Here is a 19,787-nt window from a genome sequence, read left to right on the forward strand (position 1 = left end):
AGGAGTATGAAAGGAGCTGACTTTAAAGCAACAGTGTGTAGGATTTAGGAGCGTTTATGAGCAGAAATGCAATATAGCATTAATAAGTACCACTGTATTAATGTATAATTACATGCAACAGTGAATCAGTGTTTTTTTCATTAGCTGACAATGAGCCCTTCATAGCCGGGAGAGAGTCCCCAGTGGAGGCTGCCATGTTGTAGCGCCATGTTGATACATTAGCCCAAAAGGGGACATACTAATTCCTACTTTTGCATTTTGTAGCACAGCTGGAAGACTGAGGAAAAAAATAAGAGGAATCAGTGAGTGCTCCCTCATGCACTGTCTAGTGGATGCTAGCGCAGGCTAAAACATTTGAGAACCATGATTTTTGTGAGTATCACACATATTGCTTATCACAAGAGAAGGTAATAAAGCACTCCTCCTCACCACCAAAGAAATGAAAGCATGAAGGGAAGCAAAATCGTGACCAGCAACGACAATATAATAATCTACAACCACACCAGTAGATGGTACTAATTCCTACACACTGTATCTTTAAAATTAAGCCTGAGCTTCATTACTTAACACACAAGACTGATCAAACTTCACTAAGCTCTAGATATCCATATCTGTAGGTGTTTCACATCAGCGGCTCAGAATTTTAATTACCAAAATATCTCCTTAATCACCAGCGGCAGGACTGATACGGAGACATCTTCCTGTTATTGAATGTGCAATGAGTATTGCACATATATGTGGACAGACAGACTGCATGCAGTATTTGATTGATTGACAGCTGACTGGGCCCCCAGTGATTATGCAGCACTGGGGAGCTAACTGGAGCTAACCTTTCATTTAGAGAAATAGCAGATGTGATTTCTGCTCAAACAGAGGAGCCTGCCTTTGGAAAGATTCACAAAATTAAAAAGAGTTGGCAAATAAAAGGGCGCCCCTGAAAAGAAATTCCATATAATTTTTAAATATCAAATAATCTTAATTTCTATTGCACTTGAAGATTATTTCTTTATACATAAGATACACATGTATAAAAGTAAATATGTATATGTATATATAATATATATGTACATTTAACTGATTCCATTTACTTTAATTTGTCTGTTCTGACAGAATGATATTCCTGGTATTTCCTAAAATACACACAGAATGCATACAGTTACAAAAAATAAGTTACTGTTATGTCCGCTGATTAGTTAATTGGCAACATTAACTTGGCCTTGGTCTCCCTTCACTATCAATGTTCCAGGGAGATGATGTGGCATCGAGCTAGTTTTCTCCAAGCGAACGCACATGTGGCGATCCTTCTCGCAGGTCTTGAAGAATTGACTGCCAAACTGAGAAGCGATTAGTGCAAGAACTCCTCTGATCCTCCTTTGGCTTTCGAGCATCCTCCCTCTGCATCTGCAGTCCAATGGGAAGCAGGGCCTGTTCTCTCTCAGACGGTGCTCAGCCGAGGGTGGTAGGAGACCGCTCAGATCTCGACACCTACGTCAAGACGTGGCCTGGTGATCCGTCATGTTGTAATCTGAAGACCTAGAGAAAGCACACAGGGCCTACTTCCAGGTGGTAACGGGAGCCAGGAGCAGTCTCTGGGAGGTTTAGGATGTCCACCACAGGGAGCAGGGTGGGGTCCAAGGAGTGGAATACAAAATGGGTCTGATGCCAGCGGCCATCTTTCATCTGAAACCCAGAAACAGAATACTGTTCAACTGTCCAAAATGTGACAGTAAGGTTAGTTAGGAAAGCCTAAAGAATCTTAAACCAGGTGCAAAGCACAGAGCAACAACCATTACTGCTTGTTTCCAACCAGCACAGTTTCATTGTTACGCCCACATTGTGTAAAGCCCTGGTCCCACCAAATAATAAAGGATGAATAATGAGCCACGTAACATTTTTTTTTTTTGGGTACGAGTCCAGTTATTCAACAATTGTGGGAGAATAGTGGCTCTGAGAGGATCATTGAGGCAGAATATTTAGCTAATGAGGCTCATCTCTGAGCATGGTGCTAAGTTAAAGAAGTTCAAAAATTTAGCAACAACAGCGTAGGGCAGTTTGTGTAAGGGGTACTACGAGGACAAATGAAGATTTTAGAAGCATGTTTGTAGTGAGGATGAGGCTATTAAAAGCCCATTATCCGAGCACCTGGCAGCTACAAGGACTGGACAGGCTATTTTGGACCGGCTATTTTGCACACTACAATTCCACCTGCTTTGTGCGCCGGAAGCTGTATATAAAATAATTATTTAGTAGCGGATTAATCATTTTCTGTCAGAGCTTGGATGATGGAAGCATCTCTAATCGCTTCTGGAATCACAGAGGACATTTCATTTGTAGCTTTTTTCCGCTCTCTGTCTCTGTCTCATGCACTGAGGTGGAGAATATATTTGGAACAGCCTAAAAGGTTATTATTTGTAATGTTTTAATGGCTTGGTAAAGCAGTTGCATATTCATTCCTTCTTTATAAGCAGCTGTAAAAGTGTGTTTATGATAGATTTAAAATCTTGTTATAATGGATCAGATGAGGCGCGCACTGTGCGCGCTGATGCAATGACTCTCACTCAAGACGAGCATTTACGCAGAATGCGAGCTCGCAAAAGAGCGATTTTGCAGACAATAACGGTCAAACACAAAATTAAAAATTGAATCACGGTGTCCAAAATGACTAAGCTGTGGAAGAAATAAAGCTAGTGAGAAGAAGAACAGCAGCCACCTCATTATGGTGTCTTTTTTTTTTGGTCACAGAGAGCTGGGTGAACACGCAAAACTGTTGCATTTAATGACTCTGTAACACAGATAGACTGCAGCCTGGAGCACGGCCTGACTGTACTGGAGCATCTGTTTTTGGACTGCATTTAAAAAAATGTGACGTCTTGAATGGATGCTGTGAATCGAAAACCCACACTTTAAAGGGACCACGTATGGGAGGGCTGGAGGTTTGGACCAAACCCATGCTTAAACGTGCACCAGCGTCGCGTTACATGGTGCTACATGTGTTGTGTGTGGGCCGCCAGAAGAGGAGGTACTGCTGGCCCACCACCAGTGGGCGCCCTGCCTGAAGTGCGGGCTTCAGGCACGAGAGGGCGCTGCCGCCATGGACACAGCCGGGGGTGACAGCTGTCACTCATTACCTCTTGACAGCTGTCACCCATCAACTCAACATCATCTCACTCCATAAAGACCAGACGTCATCTCCACCTCGTTGCCGAGATATCATACTTCATTGGAGGTAATATCCTCAGCCGTTTAACAATATTGTTTGTATATTGTGAGTGTTTGCAGGAGTACCGGTACCACTGTCAGTGGAAGCTGAGAGAGCACTAGAAGGCACTCTTTTTCCCTGAGGAATCTTCCGTACTCTGCAGGTTATTGAGTGAGAGGTGGAGGTGGCATTCCCACCGCTGTTGTTACTGGGTGTACACACACCCACACTTGACTGTCTTTGTTCTTGCCAGCAGTACCAGATCTGACAGTCGGGGACGGTGATCACCTGGGAATTCGGGACTTGGCGGCTCCAGTATTCACCAGGTTCTGTGGTGGCGGAAATCGTGTGGTTCCGGCTCTTCTCAGGACGGACGTCTTCTATCCTCGAGCCTGCCCACACGTCACCTTTGTGATTGACTGTAATTATATTCTGAGATTGTCTGTATATTCGCTGTGCACATTTCACAACATTAAATTGTTACTTTTTGGCTCATCTATTGGCCGTTCATTTGCGCCCCCTGTTGTGGGTCCGTGTCACTACACTTTCATAACAACATGGATCATATGTGGCTTGACGTGGCTCATATGTGGCGACACGAGCCATTCGAGGCTGCACGGGGCTCAAATGATAGGTCAGTCGTGGCTCACTAGAGGCTGATACCTGGCACATGTGAGGTACAGAGAGGCACCTTAGCAGATATGTCATAGCTTAAAAAGTGGATCATTCTTCAAATAATCGCTGACACACCCATGTGTTGCTCATTATTCATGGCTTGTTATTCAGTGGGACAGAGGCTTGAGAAAAATGAGTACTGGTGCTCATCTGTCAGTCAATGTGTGTGTTGGTCTTAAAATGAGGTGTGGTCATGTAAAGTATTGGTTTATTGCTATTGTGATACAACAGAAAGCAATTGCTCCATATATAGTCCATTCAACAAGCAGGTTTTTGGAGCCACCTAAGATGAAGTTGATTATTTAGGTGAAAGTCAAGGACGTCAGATGAACATTTTCCTAAGTGACTGCTTTATGGGTAGTTCTCAAAGGGCAAGTGCTCAAGAGGTGGATAAAAGAACAGTTTTAAAGGATACCTTGAAAGCTTCACTAAAAGCCCTCAACATTTATGTAGCCTCCTGGGGAACCCTCACACAAGATTGCTCTCCATGGCGCAACAGCATCAAGGTAGGATGCAGAAGCCTTGGGGCAAAGCTTATCATCGGAGCTAAACTCAAGCAGGAGCTGCGGCAAACTAAAGCCACCAGTGCACCATCCACCGAGCTGCTACATGTCTGCCCTGCATGCACCAGGACATTTCCTGCCAAAGCTAGATTGGCCAGTCACCTTAGAACTCATCGCCTGCCATCATGCCAAGATGTTGAGATCGTGATCAACTATGATGGACAAAGAAGACTACTCCTTCGAGATGCTTGGGGAATTCCACCAAATTTGATATGTGGATGTCAGTTAACTACAGAATTGTCCTTAAAAGATTTGTTTCAGCAAAGGGTTCAAGGGGCCAAGTTTGGAATTTTTTTCACTCCGATGTCCACCAAATGTTGCACACATATGTAGGTAAGTGGTTGAATTTGACCATTTATTTTGGAATCTGGCACACTTGTCAAGATAGGACAGAGGACATTTATTTAGGTGAAGGTCAAAGACAAAGGGGTCAAATTTCATATTGTTGCAACCGTTGCTGTAAACTCTAACTCTAACCCTTCATTCCCACAGGTACTATTATTACCTAGTAAGTTGAATGACCATTTCATTGCAGCTTTTGGGGCAGGTAAGAACCTTTTACTCAATGGCTTGATGATTTTTCCTTTATGGATGTGCTCATTATCTGTGAGTCACACAACAATATGTTGGTCCTACCCAGCAGGAGTCCTCGATGACCTGGGGCTCAAGTTCTCCTCCCACCTCAAGCACATCTCCACTCCAGGCTTTGAATCTCACAGACGCCAAGGTGGGTGGCTGATCCTCGACTGACCGCCACACTGTTATGTTCAGGCAGTGGATGGTGAGGTGCTGCACTGCCTCCGAGCTCAGTAGGTGCAGAAAGTTCATCTGAACACGGCCGACGCTGATTGCTGGCTGCTCAAACAGAAAGGACAGGTGCCGATTAACAAATCTATGATGTGATTGTGTGCTTAGTATTTCTCATCATGTAGGAGATGTCAGTTACGTCTTAACTACCTTTGTTACTGTTATTGGTTTTAGGCAAGTCTGTCCACCTCCAGTAAAGTTACAGGAGACTTCAATCGTGTCTGACGCACAGCCCAGGTTTGGGTCAATCCAGTAAGTGCCTTAGAAATGCAGACACAGTTCGGATCATTTTGTTGTAAAAAAAAAGAATGCATGTATCACTTGCTCTCACATGTCCTCACCATCATTTAGCTTCTTTTCACAGCTGTGCAGGTCCCTGCAGATGCGGGCAGGGTTGTCCTGCGTGCCCAGTGGGTTCTTTAGACTCTGGATCAGGTTACTGAGGTAGTGGAGGGTCTTAAAGATCTCTGTGCCCTGGTCTAGCATTGGCAGGTCCATCATCGGCTTATTCTGAGAGCAGATACAGAAGAGAAATCAATCATAAGCTTCTGAAGTTGGCAAGTGATTAAAAGACTGACAAAGTGACATCACACCCCACTAACCTCACTTCTGTGTGGGGTGCGTGAGTCCACAAAAAAAGGTAGGCCATCATCTTGCTGCAGAAAAATAACAAAATACCATGATCTCAAATTGCACCTTTATAATTAACCCTCAAGTGATTGAGTGGGATCATTTAAGACCCAGGACATATATTTTTGTGCACCATTTTTCTAATTTTAATTGGAAAAGCTTCCTACCATGAATTTGTCAATCTATTTGTCCTGCATTTGTTCATAGAATTTTGCAAGGATCGGCCGATCCGTGTGGCAAGTATCAACCCAACTTCTGCAGGGTCACTTATGACCCCCCGGGAAGAGCTATGAGATTTTTGACATTATAGCTTCACATGGTCTTGTAATTTGTCAACTCTAATCATTATATTTTACTATTTTGCAGGGAAGCCAACAGACCTAGAATAGCAAGATTTACAACTGCATAAGCATTAAGACTGATTCTTGATGCTCAGAGTGAGGATGAAAAATATAAGGCACAAATATACTGGAAAGGGAAATATGAAGAACCTTAAAAGAATCATTTATATAGAAGTATTCCAGTATAAAATCAATGGGGTCAAAAATAACCCCACTCGGTCATATGAGTCGCTAAAATAGCTTGGTCACTTGAGTGTTAATATGATAAACCTATGGCAAAAAAGGAGACAATAGTTAATCAAGTTTAATATCTTACAAATGAAGACGGGATAGCTGGGGGACCCTAAAGGAAAGAAAAATGAGAATTTAGACAATCAAATCTGATATTTTGCTTGACATTTGGCTCAACATTGCAAAAAATGAAGTAAGTGGAAAACTTACTGGAAGTCCTCGAGGTCCACGAGGTCCAGGAGAGCCCTTAAAAAAAGTAATGTAAATAAGGTTATAGTGTATAACAATTTTAAATACTTTGAATAATGCTTTTGCCACTAGATGTCACACTTGTGGCACACTTGAAGACATAAACAAAGCTTCTCTCCTTGGCCACTCCTCCTCAACCTTTGGAGCCTTTTAATACATCTAACAGCTTTGTATGTGGGGGGGGGAGATGTATATGGACACTAGTGAGGCTACGTTCTTGGTCAGAGGTATTTTTAGGCTCTAAATGTGATTTTTGAATGCTTTTATGGAAAGTCCCTGCCATCCAGCTTATAAACAATTCAATAGCTATGCAGTGAGTACTGAGTACTGCTGTCTCCTTAGAAATCTGGAGAGGGGCAACGGTTTCATACGGCAGGATTTACACGCAATAAACTTGAACATTTGGAAATATCACACATTATTCATGGTAATGAGTCATTCACATCATCAGGAGAGGCATCAGTCCCATTGTTAGGAGTGACAGCTACCCTGTCATTAGGAGGGTGCTAACAAGAGCACAATAGGTGCTAATTAAAGCAATTGTTTAGTCACTAGCCAATAGCAGTCTGCCTCTTGGTAGGAGGGGTCTGGTTAGGTTTAAAACTCCAGCTTGTGTGGCTTCTGTTTGTTCTTCTCTACAAGGGTCAGACAGAAGTCAGACTATCAGAGCAAGAATTTTAGCTGAGGAAGCTTCTGCGATTTGAAGTGAAACGTCCCCGCGTCAAGCGACGCGTCCAGTCGAAGATTCAAGCTTCTCTACCACACATTATACATACACACGACAAAAGACCAGGAATGTGAATAGGGGAAAGAGCAGCTTAGGAGCACAGAAAGAGTGTTACTTCATTCTCTGTACAGGATCCCGTACGGCATCTGGCATTGCCATCCCTACACAGAAGGCAAACTCAGTCCAGATGATTCTCAATCGTAACTCCACAACGGTGGAATGAGCTACCAGTTGCTGTCATACACGGGTGCCCTCTTGAATAGGTCTCGAAGACCCATCTCTTTCGAGAGCCCTTCCTCATCAAATCCATACCTAACATACCTAATTTTATTACGTCCTTGCCCACTTTACATCTGCAGTTCTCCTCCTGTTTGATTAGATTCCATATTTAGTATGTAGCAATGCTTTCGCAAATGTTTTTTTTCTTTACTTGAACTTGATTGTTTGTTCCACGTTTTTTTATATTACGTAAACATACCCTTGGTCCTTGCACTCCCTGTAGAGAGAAAAAAAAGACAAGATAAAATTTCAGACTGGATAAAGTTATCAACTCCATTTTCCACTCAATTTGAAGCAGAACAGATAATAAATGAAAGATGAGATGAGAAGCCACAAAACAAAACAAAACAAAAACTCACAGTTACTCCACGATTCCCCTTCTCACCCCGAGGACCCTATAAAGAGAAGCATGCAATCATGTGCATAAAAGCACAAATTAAAAAAAAAAAATTAAAATCATTCAGTATAATACATACTGCACTCCCTCTGGGACCAATAATTCCAGCAGGGCCAATGACTCCTCCTCTGCCCTGATGATATCAACCAAATTGGAGAAAAAGAATGAAAATTTAGAGGTTTGGTAATGCATTTCATTTCGATTACAGCTGACATCACTGCTTACCATTGTGCCCTGTGGCCCCTTTGGTCCCCGTATGCCCTTTGGCCCAAAGTTCCCTGGAGACCCCTGCAAAGAACAATTATATTGCCTCATTACACTTTTATAAAAAGAAATACTTAGTGTAAAGAATGCATTTTGCACACCAATCCCTATCTGTCACATCTACAGCTAATCATGTCATCACTAACTGTGTTCATGTTGGGATCAATGTTTGCAGCTGTCCTAACAAAGTCTGGCTTTGGGTTCTGTCACTGATTCAAACAGAACAGAACAGCTGCTAACTGCATGTGTGATGAGTCATTGGATTATCTTTGAAAATCGTGGCTGTAACGTGGATTCTCTTGATCCCCTGACCAGACAGATAAATTGTAGGCAAGGGAGGTGAAAAACACCAGTGTGATAACAAGGGCAAGACAATTTACTTAATCAAGGGTGAGAAGTACAGTTCATCTCTAACTGCTCCAGGGCCCAGTTTCATAAAACAGTCTAATCTTTAAGTCTATTAAACGTATTTAGTCGACTGCAGTTACTCGCCCAACATTATCCGTCTAATCACCGTTTCACACTGACGGCTAAACTTGTAGATTAGCTGTTTTACGTTAGCTGGCAACTTTCACAGGCATAGTGGCGTCATGAGCGCCGTTACCAAGAAACGCTTCCAATGCGCTAGAGTTTTGTTTACTTCTGGGTTGATCGTTGTCATGAACTATCCAACCTTTGTTTTGTCAACTAGCTTTATTAACATTTATGGACACATACAAATTGTAGAATGACATGCTTATAGTAGAGGTGGGCGGATCGATCCTAATATCGATAATATCGATACCAACGCTGGTATTGATACTGAACGATCCTCGTGTAAAAAGTTCGATACTCAAGCTTTTTTCTCTCACGCACGCACTGACTGCTGCACATGCAGATTCATCAAAGTCTACTCTCTGTCTGTAAGAGCAGCGCTGCGCTGTGTCACACAACATGGAGCAGTGCACCCTTGTATTGTGGTTTGTCAGCCCTCTACCTCAGGAGATTTTTTTTTAAGTTGTGTTGAGTGATATTTTTTTAAACAAAAATGTTGATTGTGATAATAAGGTATTTTGTTGTCATGTACAATGTTTGGCGAAATTCTACCCTAGGTCTTTTGGATCCTTTGGATCTATGAAGTTTAAATATGAAAAAGTATCGGTATTGGTATCGATATTGGTGATACTGGGTCTGTATTTACTTGGTATTGGATCAATACCAAAATTCCCGGTATTGCCCACCTCTAATGCTTGGTACTTAGCCTAGCAGTTTCACTATTCAGTTTCTTCTTCTACACTTCCATCAAGCCTTTTTGTGCACACACCTCTGTTTAGCATAACAGCAACACCCGGTGGCTAATGTGAGAACTGTCACAAACACATCACGACAGTTGTCTGCTACAACCATGGCCAAAAGTGGTGGAAACTCTCTTTTGGAGGAATATGAGTGACCTAGGGCTGCTCTTGAGTGTTCCATCAAGTGGTGGTACATGATAGCTGCCATTTTTGAGATAAGACACTGAAGATGACTAAAATAAGATTAGCCTCTTCTGTCAGGTAATACAAAACTTTAGCCGACTAAGTGCTTTGTGCAACGACTAACATCAAAAAAATTAGTCGATTAAGTGCGTTTAGTCGACTAAACAAGATTAGACTACTTTATGAAACTGGGCCCAGGTGCATTTAAACACATCGCATGACAGCTATGTGAATAGTTGAACATGAAGAATCACCATAGACCCATCACGCCCTTTGAGAACCTTTTCTCAGATGAAATAGTGGTCCAGAAATTCAATGCATTCACACCTAGAACTGTAGATGCTTAACTTTATATACGTTGCCATTCAACTTCAATTACATTTAATATCTTTAAAATAGCTCAATAGTAATGTAGTGGCACAGGACAGATAGGGCACAAATAGCACATCAGGGCTGGGTACAGATGGTAGCCAGTGAACCTCCTATTTTTGGACATATCACATCTTTTATCATGCACAATAAAATATAGACAAAGATGCCTTTGTGTTGCTCATGAAGCCTTGTTGCTAATTGCAGAGCCTTGTTTTGATATCCAAAATGCCATCTCATATTTCTTGTGTGCTTTGATATTATGAATATGTATATTCACCATATGTATTCTTGAAGATGTAAGCATTTGTTTGATTAATAAAGTTTTTACACAGTATTTCATGCCACCTCAACTTTATTGCTGTATAATGAGTCAATAATATGAGACATCAGACTGTGCAACTCCTCACGCAGAGGGAGGAGGAGTAACAGGAAGACAGAGGACAGGAATGAGAGGAACAGTAGTAACCAGTAAACAAGCACTGATCAGTATGTCTGGTATTTATATTTGTGTATTTGTATTGCAAACTGTTTTTCTTTTTTACTTTCACTTTTGATACTCTGTGTGCTTCTTAACCTGTGTGCTGCTATACAATGCTGCTGGAACCTTAAGTTGGTTCCACTCCTCCAGCCAATGCAAAGGAGTCGGTATCCGGTTATTTGGTCACGTGACTTTTAGTCAGGATTCTGACATTTTGCTGATTGGCTGAGACACGCTGCTCTCTGATTGGCTGCAGCCTTTGTTTACAATGTTTCAAACCTTCAAATGTTTTTCGGTTGCCATGCGAATTCCAGACACATAAAGCAAATACCTGGTTTCCATTTTGGTTTGACAGGGGTGAGATAAACTCCCACCCCCGACATTTGCGACATTTTGCAACTAGTTTGCTCCCTTTTCAAGTCTTTCGGTTTGTTTTTCACATTTTCGGCGGTTACGGCACAGCCAATCACAGAGCATGGCGTGATAGCTAATAGCGGCCGATGTATCAGATGGACCAATCACAACCATGTTTTCAAAAACATGCTACCAGTCTCTTTGTATAAGAGACTGTGGTACCAGTGCTACTGGAACCTCAATTTCCCTGAGGGAGTCTTCTCAAGGGATCAGTAAAGTTCTAACTAATCTAATCTAATGTCTTAAAGGTTGACTTGCCCAATAGCTGCAGATCTCTTTTGTCAAACCTGCACCTTGATGAATTTAAAGGAAAATGCAGTCATGATTTTAATAACTTGGGTAGTTGAAGTAACACTAGCTGATAGAGAATCACATGGGTAATACATTTCAACAGGAATATTTGCAGGGTTTTAAATGCTGAACATACCTTTGGTCCAGGAATTCCCAAACTGCCTGGAAAACCTGCTTCCCCTGTATCGCCCTGAACAAGAATTTAGTCAAATGTCAGGATCATCATCAAAAAGGAAAGTGTGATGAAGTAATGACATTTGCAGGGCTGTTTCTATGTTATTTCTGTAGCTGTTGTACTTACAGGCTGTCCGTTTGGACCCCGGTCTCCTTTTGGCCCTGGAAGTCCCATCCCACCTGTGAAGCCTCTCTTACCAGAAGGTCCACTCTGGCCTCGGAGACCCTGTTCACCCTGCATAGATGATTTAAAAAATGTGTGAATAACAGAGGAAGATGATTTGTGCTGAAAACTACTGTCATGGCCAGATGTTTACATAGACGTATGACATAAAGGTCATAGCAGTGTTGGGCTGTCAATGATTTCTTTGAACTGTTCTTTTTCTGGGTCAGAATGATTGTTTAAAAGCTTTTCCTTATTTAGGGTTTTTTGACATCAACACAGGATTAAAAAAAATACATCCAGCAGCTTTAATATCCGTAGAGCAGGTACCAGAGTGGATAAGGAGCTGGCCTGTCAATATGTAGACCAGGGTTCGAATCCTGCTCATGTCCAACAAACCCAGTTTGTATTGGCAAAGAGAAGCTACCACCTGTGATCAATTATGGGAAGTTAAGAGGACTTCATCTTGTCAAGTTAGTAGATATTCTGCAACTTTGAACACCACTAAATTAACAAGTGGTTGTTGTTATAACTTTGACACTGTGGTCAAGCTGTACGCTGTACAATCATGACTCAGGAAATGATCAGTACATAGAACTCATTGAGAGCCCAATATTGCCACAATATTCATATCAAATTCCGACTACGCAAATATGCTTACACTGGTCAACACGATTTTTCTTGCATGGAATTTTTCCAATGGATTGTGGGTAATTTGGGGGCCCTGAATCCAAATCTGGTGTCATTTTTGCCATTCACATCACGTTTTTGAGATATGAAAACATATTTCTCATATCAAGTATTGAAACAAAAGCTGCAGTCTCACACACCTCTTCGGTGCCATAAACGATATTACGGCTCTTGTTCACATTTCGCAAACCTGGTTTAAAACTATGCTAAACTATCTAAAACTATGCTTTTTAAGTTGCTTTTGTGCTTGATTAGTAGCGTCAAACTTGTGAGACAATGAGCAACGTCTGGGGAATCCATCGATACGGAACATGCAGCCTGCAAAAAAAAATGTGATACAGGAAATCTGAGCCCAGATTCAGATTCAGCACCCCAAAGTGACTGTAAATCACTTCTCAACGTCCATGCAAGAAATGTTCTTTTTTTTTGACCAGTGTAATTGAGACCTCCTTACTAATATATATATGATATATTCATTAGATTTATTTGTATTATGTAGGGCTTGTGTTGTGAAAAGCACAGTCAAGTATCTTACTTACCTTTGGGCCAATAGCCCCCTGTTCTCCTGGAAGCCCTGGAACACCAGTTTTACCACTTAAGCCAGCTTTGCCTGGAAGACCAACCTCCCCATCATCACCGTGCTCTCCCTAGATACATGCATGTTTGAATAAATTACTGTTGGTCTCACTAGCAGCAGGATTTAAGAAATATCAGTCTTTAAATCTTGTACACTTGTATGCAAAAGTCTGGTCACCCCTGATAATTTTCATGATTTTCCTTTATAAATCATTGGTTGTCTGGATCAGAAATTTCAGTTAAATATATCATATAGCAGACAAACACATTGATATTTGAGAAATGAAATGAAGTTTCTAGTATTCACAGAAAGTGTGCAATAATTATTTAAACAAAATTGGGCAGGTGCATAAATTTTGGCAACTTTGTCATTTTATTGATTTGAATACATGTAGCACTAATTATTGGTACACAAAATTGGTTTGGTAAGCTCATTGACCCTTGACCTCCTTACACAGGTGAATCCAATCATGTGAAAGGGTATTTAAGTCTTCTAACAACTGCCAATATGGGAGCCTCTAAACAACTCTCAAATGACCTGAAAACAAAGACTGTTCAACATCATGGTTTAGGGGAAGGATACAAAAAGCTATCTCAGATTTCAGCTGTCAGTTTCCACTGTGAGGAACATAGTGAGGAAATGGAAGACCGCAGGCACAGTACTACTTAAAGTAGTACTACTTACTACTTAAAGCCCGAAGTGGCAGACCAAGAAAATCCAAAACGGGATATCTCCAAAACTGCAGATAAGATTTCCGTTGTTGTTTTAAACTTTCTGAGATGTCACAATTCTGTTTTCAGCTCAAATGTATAAGGTCACATTAAAAAAACTTTTTATCAAGCAAATATAAAAGTCACTAGGTGCCTTAAAAACAGGTATTAAAATCTGTAGACAAAGATAGCTTTGACGTATTCCTAAAACACTCAATTTCAGGTATCGTAGAAAAGACCCATTTCTGTGCCTTTTGCTTTATGGTAAAAGTCAAGTCATGTTCGGTCTGGGAGCATGTGCTATTGCTGTCTGTCGCCACATCCACAATGCCATGGAACCACCCTGGGCTCTGGATAGCAACCACCCAGACAAAGAACAGATTTATCTCCAATTCTGTGGATGTGGGCATCCCCTTGGCATTCGCCAGCCACTGGGCTCTTCGGCATATTGCACCTGCATACTAGATCATGCACAGAGAAATATGCAACATGTCCAACATTTCATAGGTTATACTCCCTCACAATGCAAGTGTTTGAGTCTGACAAAGTAAACAAAAAGTAAATAAAGTAAACAAAAAAGTCAAAAGATCCTTTGATGAGACCTGATACCAGGACCCTAAAAACTTGAACCTTCATTCTCCTGCAAAAATATCAGCACTAACAAACACCTCCGTTCAGTGAAGTCATGGCTATCAGTTGTTTCAACTGATCACAGGTGTTTGGTGTTCCTGACCTCTGTCTGTTATCCTTCAGCCTCATCCCTAATGGCCACCGTTTTTGACACACACATTCAAGACCTCTGGATTCAAATCATCAGAACTGTTCTCTGCACTGGGGTCAAACCTTTGTACTCACCATTACAGTTATGTAACAGTAAAAGGAAAAGTAAATTTGCACAATGTAACTCCATTATTGTTAAAAATGTTGGAGTCAAAACGCTTCAAAGATCACCTTAAAATGTCCTCATGATATCAAAGCAGGAATTCACTCTCTTTCTTTTTTTGTTTGAGCATCCAGCACCAAACACAGGTCATATGTGGTATTTTTAGTTGAGTTAAAGCAGTTTGTTGTTTATTAGGGTAAACGTGTTTGCATTTTCTAGTGTCATGTACCCTGTAGGCTCTAAAGCTCCAAAAAGAGCTGTAGATCACCATAAAAAAATAAGAAATAAAAGTTTTCTTCATTTCTCTCACCAGTATGCCTTTAATGCCATCTTTTCCAGCCACTCCGTCAACCCCGGGTGCTCCTTCTGGCCCCTCAGGGCCCACCACACCTCTGGGACCAGGGAGACCCACCAAACCCTGAAGCGAGAAGAAGGAATATAGACTCACCATGACTGTCAGCGGCTTTTCTTTTCTTTTTATTTTTTTGGTGATTTTTTTTTATTATTTGAAAAGATTTCACTTTTTCACCCGCCTTCATAATCTATGTTGGACTTGTGTTTATGCACCACTTCCAAGTATTCTCATCACGAAGGCAGATTTTAAAAGTGGAGTACGTAAAACATCTGGCGCCTCATACAGCAGGTGTGACAAATAATTTGACTTACTTCTGATCCTCTGGCTCCTTTTTGTCCTGTTTGACCCTTTTTGCCTTTCTGGCCCTGAAAGAAAGAGGTTTACAAGCATGATGAAATGTCAAGTGATTAATTTCCCACAGCAATAGGTTGGTGTTTGGCTTTAAAGTTCCCTCACATGAAAAGAAACATTATGAGCAAGTAATCAATATCTCATGAAGCACAATGCACAAATACTCTCATGATGATTTATTAACTTCCAACTAAATATTTCCGTTTGATCATGATTTTGTTAGCTATTTTCTCCTCTGTATTTTAGAAACGCTTTATGTTTCAGAAAATTTTAGGCCCTTATTCGAGCATTTAAGTTAGATTCTGCAAAAGCTGGAATGTGTTATTACAGAGTACGATATGATGAATGGATTTAGTTGTAAACAGTGATTACAAAGAGTTGTATGGACCGACTGATTTATATACGATGAGGATAGGAAAAGTTCATTGTGGCTGATATGATGCACCTGGGTTGTCTTGATGATGCATGTGACAAAAAAGAGACTTTGTAGCCAAGCTAGGCTGAGGTATGCGAGCTGAAGACTAAATTTATAGGTGAGGATGGTGCGAGAAGATGATTCTGCACTGTTTGAACCGTTAAATGTCCCATCCTGTCTATGGCTGATGCTGAGACCCTGATCCATGCATTGATCTCTTCTAGATTGGACTACTGCAATGTTCTGTTTTCTGGTTTACTGCAGTCCAGCATTAGGGCTCTCCAACTGGTTCAAAATGCTGCAGCCAGACTTTTGACACAAAGCAGAAAGTTCGACCACATTACACCCATTTTGGCATCTCTTCACTGGCTTCCTGTCCCAGTGAGATCAGATTTTAAGGTTCTGCTACTAGTCTATAAAACTGTTCACGGACTGGCACCTCCCTACTTTGGTGACATAATTAAACCTTACGTACCTGCCCGGGCTTTGTGTTCTAAGGGTGCAGAACTACTTTGTGTAGGGTGAATAAGAAGTCTGCAGGTCATAGAGCTTTCTCTTATCATGCCCCTGTTCTGTGGAATGATCTCCCTGCATCAATAAAACAGTCAGATTCTGTGGAGACTTTTAAGTCCAGACTTAAGACGCACTTATTTTCCCTTTCATATGGCTAGCATACTGGCATAGTATAGTTCTACGCTTTTTACTCTTTTAATTCATTTTATTAGGAAATGGAGCGTGCCACGACCTCAACTTTACCTAAATTCTGGGTCTTTTAGTGAAGCTTTGGGCTAGTGGCTGGCGATCATCACCTTAGTATTTCATGTTTTTCTTGTTTAATGCTGGCAAATTATATTGTATTTCTTGTCTTTCTGAAGCTTGACTGTTTTTTTTTTTCTCTGTTTAAGGTGCAGCTCCATCCAGAGATGGGTGTGGTATGGTGCTGGAGACCCTTCTGTCCTGTGCACCTACAGCATTTCCTGTATATTCGTTTTGTGAATTGTTCCGTAATTTATGTCTGTCTCAGAGTGATGCTGAAAAGCTAATTCATGCATTTATTTCTTCTAGGCTGGACTATTGTAATTCATTATTATCAGGTTGTCCTAAAAGTTCCCTGAAAAGCCTTCAGTTAATTCAAAATGCTGCAGCTAGAGTACTGACAGGGACTAGAAGGAGAGAGCATATTTCACCCATATTGGCTTCTCTTCATTGGCTTCCTGTTAATTCCAGAATAGAATTTAAAATTCTTCTTCTTACTTATAAGGTTTTGAATAATCAGGTCCCATCTTATCTTAGGGACCTCATAGTACCATATCACCCCAATAGAGCGCTTCGCTCTCAGACTGCAGGAGTAGAATGGGAGGCAGAGCCTTCAGCTTTCAGGCTCCTCTCCTGTGGAACCAGCTCCCAATTCGGATCAGGGAGACAGACACCCTTTCTACTTTTAAGATTATGCTTAAAACTTTCCTTTTTGCTAAAGCTTATAGTTAGGGTTGGATCAGGTGACCCTGAACCATCCCTTAGTTATGCTGCTATAGACTTAGACTGCTGGGGGGTTCCCATAATGCACTGAGTGTTTCTTTCTCTTTTTGCTCTGTATGCACCACTCTGCATTTAATCATTAGTGATTGATCTCTGCTCTCTTCCACAGCATGTCTTTTTCCTGGTTCTCTCCCCTCAGCCCCAACCAGTCCCAGCAGAAGACTGCCCCTCCTTGAGCCTGGTTCTGCTGGAGGTTTCTTCCTGTTAAAAGGGAGTTTTTCCTTCCCACTGCTTGCTCACAGGGGGTCGTTTTGACCGTTGGGGTTTTTCTGTAATTATTGTATGGCTTTTGCCTTACAATATAAAGCACCTTGGGGCAACTGTTTGTTGTGATTTGGCGCTATATAAATAAAATTGATTTGATTTGATTTGTAGCATGGCCAAAGCAGAGGGTCACCCCTTTGAGTCTGGTCTGCTTGAGGTTTCTTCCTCAGGGGAGTTTTTCCTTACCACTGCTGCTCTGGGGGTTGGTAAGGTTAGACCTTACTTGTGTGAAGCGCCTTGAGACAGCTTTGTTGTGATTTGACGCTATCTAAATGAAAATAAATTGAAAATTGAAATTGAAATGTGTGGCTGGTAAATCTGATATCTTTGTAACTCAAAAATATAACGCAATGCTAAAATACCCTCGGCTGTATGAGCAATGTGTTCTTTATAATTTGCAGTTGTTTAATTAATTATTAAGATCCTATTTTCCTACGTACAATTTATACATGTTCAATAAAGTCCCTCTATCAATCAATCAATTAATCAAAAGCAATATTTACATTTTAACGGCGTCTGCAGGAGGCCTTGCGTGTGCGTAAACATGAGCTTTTGACAAGACCCTCTGTGCATTTGCAGGTATTAATGACACAAATTTCACTCCATTCGCCTTATTGAGTTTTCAAATCCCACAAAATCTCACAAAACGTCAAAGAGTTCACCGCTCTGCGAGATGTCATTAACACTGAGAACTGCATTGAAACACTGATAACGCTGCACTTGACCCGCTGCACACGAACAACAGCATTATCACCACAACATAAAACTCTTTGTATGTTGTGCCTAAAACTCTGGCAAATATTTTATCTGGGTTTTTAGACATTGTTATTGTGTTTGTTTTATGTAAACATGCGAGAAGCTCAGGTTGTTCCTCTGTTATTTTCAGTGGGATTTGCCATGAGCTGTGATCGCGTCCTGTTCATGTTATTCTGGGAGAAAGTGAAGTTTGCTCTTTAACACCCTGCTTATTGTCCTTTTGTTCCAGAGTAATATATATAAAATGTCTGAAATTCGGTTTGTGTTTATGAAGTTCCACGCAGGTTAAATGTAGCAGACACAGATTATTTGGAATATTTGTTTTAGCAGGTTTTCACGGTCTCACGCATGCAGTCTATTAACATGATGAAAAGCATAAAAATTTACATTTTGGTAGTATAATGTTTATTTGCAATTGTTGTCATGCGTATTCTCTATGTTGTTTAGACTGCAGCAACTCTCTGACATGCAAGGGATTATGGGATATCTCAATAGGGCGAATAGGAAGTTAGCTTTGAGTTAGCGGAAGCTAGCGTGCACGCTAACGTCCACAAAATGTCTTGTAAATTACTCCAGAGGTGTTATCAAGTTACAAAAACAAAGTTTTCAGTTTTAGAAGTGTTTATTTCTTGCTAGCTTTTACACTTTTATATTTACACACAAACAAAACAGAGTTTTTCAGCTAGCTACCAGCCTGTGATGTCACCCACGGAGGGAACGCACGCAAACACCACACAGAAAGGCCACAGGTGGGAATCAATCCCATGACCTTGCTGTGAGGCAACAGCACTAACCACTAAGCCACCATGCTGCCTGGCAGAGAAACAACAACATCAGTTTACAACACACAGTACCAGATTATGGAGTACAGTTCATGGTAATCAGGCTAAATTACTAAATTGCACAAGCTACACGTGAACCCAAAATTGCGCGCAGTGATTAGTCATCATCTTCTTTCAGCTGCTATCATTACAGGTGCATCTAAAAAAATAGAATAATGTGAAAAATTCAATATTTTTTGTCACATATTTTATAAAGTGAAGACTGTATATATTCCAGATTAATTACATAGAAACTAAAATGATTCAAGCATTTTTATTATATTTGGTAATTATGGTCTACAGCTCCAAAAAATAGAAAATTAATTTTTCCAAATATTAGAATAATTCATTTCAAGTCACATTCTGATATGTACCTGTCAAGGTTGCCACACCAGGTTATCCACATAGTGATTCACTGTAGTGCCAAAATACTTGCATGATAGAAGTTTGTACTGGGTCTACTGGAACACACTGTCAGAAACTGAACCATTATCATATTAGAGGCCAAGCAATAGACGTAAATTAGTCAAAGATACCAAGGTTTTATTTAATCCAATTACACATTTTTCCTAAAAATGACTGAAAATTCCTGTTTCAACCTTTGAACAGAAACCGAAATGAACACTATGTCAGGTTTCCATTATAGATTTGCACAAACTTTAAATATTTTCAGAATGTCTCAAGAAACAAAGGCTCTCACAAAATGACAGCATTT

General features: G+C 40.8%; 1 protein-coding gene across 1 annotated transcript in view; it reads right to left on the bottom strand.

Annotated features, from left to right (window-relative positions):
* Nucleotides 1-373: 373 nt before the first annotated feature.
* The window catches only part of col27a1a (collagen, type XXVII, alpha 1a), a 176,848-nt gene continuing 157,434 nt past the window's right edge, over nt 374-19,787 (bottom strand). Inside the window, exons 46-61 of the mRNA XM_034191963.1 lie at nt 15,238-15,291; nt 14,882-14,989; nt 12,941-13,048; nt 11,676-11,783; nt 11,511-11,564; nt 8,324-8,386; nt 8,178-8,231; nt 8,061-8,096; nt 7,901-7,918; nt 6,657-6,692; nt 6,532-6,558; nt 5,847-5,900; nt 5,586-5,754; nt 5,395-5,504; nt 5,074-5,292; nt 374-1,680 (exon numbers count right to left, since the gene is read on the bottom strand). Of these exons, the coding sequence (XP_034047854.1) occupies nt 1,534-1,680; nt 5,074-5,292; nt 5,395-5,504; nt 5,586-5,754; nt 5,847-5,900; nt 6,532-6,558; nt 6,657-6,692; nt 7,901-7,918; nt 8,061-8,096; nt 8,178-8,231; nt 8,324-8,386; nt 11,511-11,564; nt 11,676-11,783; nt 12,941-13,048; nt 14,882-14,989; nt 15,238-15,291 (1,365 nt within the window). The 3' untranslated portion in view covers nt 374-1,533. The remainder of the gene's footprint in view (nt 1,681-5,073; nt 5,293-5,394; nt 5,505-5,585; nt 5,755-5,846; nt 5,901-6,531; nt 6,559-6,656; nt 6,693-7,900; nt 7,919-8,060; nt 8,097-8,177; nt 8,232-8,323; nt 8,387-11,510; nt 11,565-11,675; nt 11,784-12,940; nt 13,049-14,881; nt 14,990-15,237; nt 15,292-19,787) is intronic.

The sequence above is a fragment of the Thalassophryne amazonica genome, chromosome 17 (genome assembly GCF_902500255.1).
Source record: "Thalassophryne amazonica chromosome 17, fThaAma1.1, whole genome shotgun sequence".
Lineage (NCBI taxonomy): Eukaryota > Metazoa > Chordata > Actinopteri > Batrachoidiformes > Batrachoididae > Thalassophryne > Thalassophryne amazonica.